The sequence below is a fragment of the Herpailurus yagouaroundi genome, unplaced genomic scaffold, assembly GCF_014898765.1.
Source record: "Herpailurus yagouaroundi ecotype Mexico unplaced genomic scaffold, PumYag 139, whole genome shotgun sequence".
Taxonomy (NCBI): Eukaryota; Metazoa; Chordata; class Mammalia; order Carnivora; family Felidae; genus Herpailurus; species Herpailurus yagouaroundi.
In genome coordinates this window covers 49,199,943-49,206,340 of record NW_024412394.1, presented here as the reverse complement: position 1 = coordinate 49,206,340, position 6,398 = coordinate 49,199,943, and the positions used below count along the sequence as shown (strand labels likewise).

The following is a 6,398-nucleotide window of genomic DNA, read 5'->3' as shown; positions in this document are numbered from 1 at the left end:
TTCTTTCTTTCTTTCTTTCTTTCTTTCTTTCTTTCTTTCTTTCTTTCTTTCCTTTCTGTCTTTTTTTTTTTTTAGGTTTTATGCTTCTCGCAGGCCGAGTCAGGAAGCAGGAGGAAATTGATGTGATTCAAGAAGTTATTGAAAAACATTTCAAGAAAAAATTGTGTCCTCAATCCCTTTTCTCCAAAGAAAATGTCTTAAAATTACTGAGTGAGTAGGTCAGAATATCTAGAGAAAATGAATTGAGTTGTACTCTTACTAGAAGCTAAATATTTATTCTGCCTTTTATAGGTAAATTGTCCACTCGGGTATCCATGTTGGAATCTGAGTTCAGCCACATTGTGTGGACTGAGGGCATGCGGAGACTGGCCATGCTGGTAGGAAGGGCGCTGGAATTTGGTGAACCAGTGCTACTGGTTGGGGACACTGGGTAAGTTCCTCTGCTTCTGTGACTGGAACTCATTATGATGGATCAGTTCAGTTCCATGGGAGTACTTGAGTTATCTCTGAAGGGTTATCAGGAATACAATCTTTGTTTTTTCTTTTCCTTTTCTCCCTTCCTCTTTTTTTTTAAAGGGCATGTAAGAGGTCTATTGTTTACTTTTCCTTCAGACTTTTGTGATGGAAAAAAGGTTTCTTGCATTATTATCATTAGAGCAGTTTTTTTCCTTTGTAATTCTTCTGAATCGTGACATTCATTCTATAGACATATACAGAACAGCAGATGAGATACTATCACTTGAAAGTCTGTAAGGATTGGATTTCTCTCCCATCCATTGGTTGTTGTTATTAGAAGTAGGAAAGAATGAAATTCATGCAGTATTTGCTTTTCTAGATAAGGAACATTGTAGGGTGCGGGTGTTTGGGGGAAGGGTACCCCTAGCCCAGGGTGCAGAGGTCCTGGTTGGCCTGCAGTGTCTGCTCTAGTGAGGCCTTCACCAGGGCTCCCCTCTTTTGCTCACTAGGGTGTTTGTGGGTGTGTGTTTGGAATTTATGGTCCTTACTAATCTGGTGTGTATTTCTTAACAGGTGTGGGAAAACTACTGTCTGTCAAATGTTTGCAGGCTTGGCAAATCAGAAACTATACTCTGTTAACTGCCACTTACACATGGAGACATCGGATTTCCTGGGAGGGCTGCGACCAGTGAGACAGAAGCCAAAGGACAAGGTTTGTCCAGTAATAAATGATGTGTTTATTCATTTGAAGAACTGCAGTTGGTTCTGTGCATGAATCAGCTGTGGAATTTGTTTATGGTGAGACTTTTGATTTGAGGTTTGATATGTATCTTTAGATTTTCACTTGTCTACAAGAGGCCTTCATGAGCATCCTGTTGTACAGGCTTTCTTCCTTATGTTTAGACCCTTAATTTCTGCAGAATCTTGTGGAGCCATCTGCTCTTTAATTTCACACCCCTCTTTTCCAAATTGTAGGAAGAAATTGATACATCAAGACTTTTTGAGTGGCATGATGGTCCTCTGGTTCTGGCCATGAAGGAGGATGGCTTTTTTCTCTTGGATGAAATCTCACTGGCTGACGACTCTGTTCTGGAAAGACTCAATAGGTATATGTGTAAGAGATTTACCCTGTGTTTGATGTTTGTGATGGTCTGGTTATTTATTTATTTTTTTAAACTAATTTAAAAATTAAAAAATTCCCATCTAGTTAACACAGTGTTATATTAGTTTCAGGTAGGTGTATAATGTAGTGATTCAGTAATCTATATGTTACACAGTGCTCATCGTGATCTGTATACTCTTAATCTCCTTCAACTATTTCACCCATCCCCCCAACTACCTCTCCTCTGGTAACCATCAGTTTTTTTCTCTATAGTTAAGAGTCTGTTTCTTGGTTTGTCTCTTTTTTTCTTTGTTTCTTTTCTTAAATTCTACTTAGGAGTGAAATCATTATATTTGTCCTTCTTTGACTTACTTAATTTAGCATTGTACCCTCTGGTTCTATCCATATTGTTGGCAAATGGCAGGATTACATTCCTTTTTATGGCTGAATAATATTCCATTGTATATGTATATATACCATGTTTTCTCTAATCGTTCATGTATTGGTGGACATTTGGACTGCTTGTCAATTTGGCTGTTGTAAATGATGCTAAAGTAAATATAGAGGTGCATATATCTTTTTGAATTAGTGTTTTCATTTTCTTTGGGTAAATATCCAGTAGTGGAATTACTAGATCATATGGTACTTCTATTTTTAAGTTTTTGAGGTACCTCCATACTGTTTTACTGGTCTGGTTTTTATAGATATTAATTCTTGTGCACAGTAATATTCTCCATAGGTGCATAGTAAATATTTGAAAATAATAATGAGTTACCGTTTTTGTGTTTTGTTTTGACTTTACCACTCAGGGTCCTTTAAGGGGCCTAGTTTTTCTGTTTTGCTGTCAGTAATCAGAAAGATGGCACTGTGGTGTGTTGAGGCTAAAACAAATGAGCCCAAGTTACAACTTTTTTTTTTAATTTTTTTTTTCTTTTTTTTTTGGTGTTTATTTTTCAGAGAGACAGACAGAGTACGAGCAGGGGAGGGGCAGAGAGAGAGAGGGAGACACAGAATCTGAAGTGGGCTCCAGGTTCCGAGCTGTCAGCACAGAGCCCAACATGGGGCTGGAGCTCATGAACCATGAGATCATGACCTGAGCTGAAGTCAGATGCTTGACCGACTGAGCCACTCAGGTGCCCCTACAACTTTTTTAAGGCAAATTTTATGTGACCATTATCTAAATTCTTTGAAAGAACTAGAATCAGAATTCTAAATGTTATGGCTGCAAGGCCTCAAAATCTCAGACCAGTGTGAATTTTGATGTATATCTATTTTTCTTTTTTGAAGTTTAATTTGCACACCATAAAATGTATCCATGTTAAATGTATAATTCAATAGGTTAGTAAATTTACTGAGTTTTGAGACCCCACAACCCAGTTTTATGTTTCTACCATCACAGAAGGATGCATCTATTTGGCCCCTTTACAGTATACTTCTGATGCCATCTCCTGCTCCAGGCAACTTTCTGCAAAACTTACTTTCTGCAAAAAAGAGAAAAGATTTGTCTTTTCAGCACATTCATATAAATTGATTCTTCTCTCACTTTGCATCGTTTTGAGGTTCATCCATGTTGTAACCTATGTTAGTAGTTTGTTCCTTTTTATTCCTAAGAGTATTCCAGTGTATAGTTATACCATATTTTTATCTACTCAGCACTTGATGGTATTTGTGTTGTTTCTACTTTTATGAATAATGCCACCATGAATATTTGCATGGAGTTTTTTTTAATGCATTTTTGTGCATTTTTAAAACAAATGGATAAAAGGAATTTTTTTTCTTTCGATCAGAAGTATTGTTCCATTACACAGGAATTGGGATAATGAGTCATGTAAAAATTTGTGGTAGGAAATTATTAAAGTCAAAGCTCAGCAGAAGAGATAACGTTTTTCCTTTTTAAAAGAATGTTGAAGACCACAAAATAGAAGAGTACATGAGCCTTTTCTAATCTTAATTCTCCGATTTTTCTTTTAGTGTCCTTGAAGTGGAAAAGTCCTTGGTATTAGCTGAAAAAGGCAGTGTAGAAGACAAGGATAATGAGGTAGAGCTGTTGACTGCTGGGAAGAAATTCCGTATCTTAGCAACCATGAACCCTGGGGGCGACTTTGGAAAAAAAGAGGTAAAACTGTGTTCCTAAAGCATAATTTTTTTCCAGTTTTTGACCTCAGTTCACTGGTAGCTGTAAATATAACATGTAAAAATGCATTTGGAATTTTATATTGGGTAATAATTTAAAGCCTAGAAAGATAGTTTAGAATTATTACAAAAATGAAGTCTGACAAAAACATTTCCTTATTTTTACATCTCATGGTGTGTATGTGTCTGAAATTTCATTGTGTCAGTCGCTTTGCCCAACTCAACTCTTTACATATGTTACCATAACAAATTCTCACAAGAACTTTGACTGAAAGTTATTTTCCTACTTTCATGGATGAGAAAAGATGAAACTGAAATTTAATCTATTTTTTTAAAGTTTATTGTGAGAGAGAGAGCTCACACATGCACAAGAGAGGGTACCAGCAGGAGAGAGGCAGAGAGAGAGAATCCCAAGAAGGCTCCACTCAACACAGAGCCCAACACGGGGCTTAATCTCATGACAGTGAGATCCCGACTTACCTGATATCTAGAGTCAGACGCTCAACTGACTGAGCCGCCCACTGCTCCGAAACTAAAATTTAATCTTTTTAATTTAATCTTAAACTCTGCTTCTGGAGTCTCCTTTTTTAAACAGGAGTATGGCTTTGAGTGATTTTAGAGTGACAAAAATGTTGCAGCCAGGAACCTCTTCTGGTTTTGCAAGTGGAGCCTATCTGTTCTAAGGATTTGTGGGTTATGCTTAGACTATTGGTAAAGGAAAGGGTGGAAAGCAGTTCCTTCTGTTCATGGGGGGTAGTGTTAGGATTCAGCCAGGATCCAATACCCTGAACACCATAGCTTTCAGGTTCATGAAGCCTCTCAGTAGAGAAGTCTTCCTCTGTGTCGATCCTGGTCTGTTAGAGTTAGGAAAATGGTAATGTGGTGATAGGTCAGGGATGATGAGAACGGAGGTTGATTGTGAATGAAAGTAATTAAAAATCTTGGTAATTTGGTGGATACCCCTGAAATGTGAACATGATGTTTTGGGCTTGATTTTCCTCTGTAGTGTAACAAGAAAGATTATTGCTGTGCCTCTTGAAATGTTCTTAAGAGACGTAATAAAGTATATCACAGCTTCAAACATAATGTGAAAACTGGTTCCTGGGTTGGCTGGGTGGCTCAGTCGGCTAAGCGTCTGTCTTTGGCTCAGGTCATGATCTCACAGTTCGTGAGTTCAAGCTCTTTGTTGGGCTCTGTGCTGACAGCTCAGAGCCTGGAACCCACTTTGGATTCTGTCTCCCTCCCCCTGCCAATTGCACTCTGTCTCTTTCTCAAAATTAAATAAACATTAAAAAAAAAAAAAAGTTCCTTGGCAAATGGAAATCCCGTAGAAAGATCTGATTTTGACATTGTGTGTGTTAGCTTAGGTTAAGATAGTTTAAGTTTTTCTTAGAAAAAGATTGCCAACTTTTACCTAAGGGAAAGCTCTTTATTGTTTTGGCACACCTAGCAAGCAGAGTGAGGTAGAATGCTGAAGACCAGAAGCACTGCTTGTTTAGGATGGCAACAGGGAACACTCACACATTCACTGGGTCTTGGTTGAGCTGCTCCTGGGTATAGGCATTGCTCCTGGTCCTGTTGCAGTAGGCCAGATAGATGGATGGAGCTTATCAAGTTATAGGCAAGCAATGATAAACTAATAGTTATGTGCATATGTGGCATTGTAAATGCTTATTAATAGGGGAAGGGTAAGAGGAATCCATAAGACTGGAAGACTGGAAGAACAATTCTTTGTTATGCAAGAGGTAAAATATGTACCTCCTTACTAATTTGGCTGTTCCTCTTTGAGCCACTTAGAAGATGTTTTCTCTGACTTCAGACAGCTCTCCCCTTATCGCACAATAGCATTTGTTTTCTCTAAAACATTGGTTTTGTAACTGAAGGTAAAGGAATGGCCTTTGCTTAGGGGAAAGTATTCAGGTTTGGGAATCACCCACTGGGGCTAGAATTCAACTTACACCATTTACTCTATAAAACCTTGAAGTTCTGTATGTCTATAAAGAAAGTGATGGGAATATGGTGTTGGGGGGTGTGGTGGAGATTAATGAGATGACATATGGAAGGAGCCAGAACAAAGTAGACCTTTAATAAATTGTACCTACTAGTAGAGATAATAAGAGGAGCATTTGGTATTTGTTAGACTCACAGCTAACATTTCTTCAAAGGATTTGTTCTCTAACTTTCCTCATAAGTATCCATTCATATTGAAATTTTTGTTTCTTGTAGTTGTCTCCTGCCTTAAGAAACAGGTTTACAGAAATATGGTGCCCACAAAGCACAGGTCGTGAAGATTTAATTCAGATTATCAGCCATAACCTTCGTCCAGGATTGTCTCTGGGCAAAGTAGATCATAAAGGTGAGTTTTTTCAGTTGGTACAGGTTGTAATGGTGGTTATGAGGTGGAGGGGATTGTATGTTGGGAATGAGAGGTGTTGTATAGGACATTAGCAGTGTATATATGTTGGCATGTTAAAAGGAGAAGAGGAGATAGAGAAATGGGAACAAATAGATGTAAGAAAATAGGCTATTTGGGGGCACCTGGATGGGCTCAGTTGGTTGGGCGAGCAACTTCGGCTCGGGTCATGATCTTGCAGTTTGTGAGTTCGAGCCCCGTGTTGGGCTGTGTGCTGACAGCTCAGAGCCTGGAGCCTGCTTCGGCTTCTGTGTCTCCCTCTCTCTCTGCCCCTCCCCTTCTCACATTCTGTCT

General features: G+C 38.5%; 1 protein-coding gene and 1 long non-coding RNA gene across 2 annotated transcripts in view; one reads left to right on the top strand and one right to left on the bottom strand.

Annotated features, from left to right (window-relative positions):
- Positions 1–6,398, top strand: part of MDN1 (midasin AAA ATPase 1) — a 174,773-nt gene that overhangs the window by 71,810 nt on the left and 96,565 nt on the right. The window contains exons 28-33 of the mRNA XM_040474169.1: positions 76–210; positions 292–430; positions 1,030–1,168; positions 1,432–1,562; positions 3,530–3,674; positions 5,918–6,047. Coding sequence (XP_040330103.1) covers positions 76–210; positions 292–430; positions 1,030–1,168; positions 1,432–1,562; positions 3,530–3,674; positions 5,918–6,047 — 819 coding nt within the window. The remainder of the gene's footprint in view (positions 1–75; positions 211–291; positions 431–1,029; positions 1,169–1,431; positions 1,563–3,529; positions 3,675–5,917; positions 6,048–6,398) is intronic.
- LOC121029782 (uncharacterized) overlaps positions 1–6,398 on the bottom strand; it is a 22,597-nt gene that overhangs the window by 9,221 nt on the left and 6,978 nt on the right. The window contains exon 2 of the long non-coding RNA XR_005789888.1: positions 2,950–3,039. This is a non-coding gene — a long non-coding RNA (uncharacterized LOC121029782). The remainder of the gene's footprint in view (positions 1–2,949; positions 3,040–6,398) is intronic.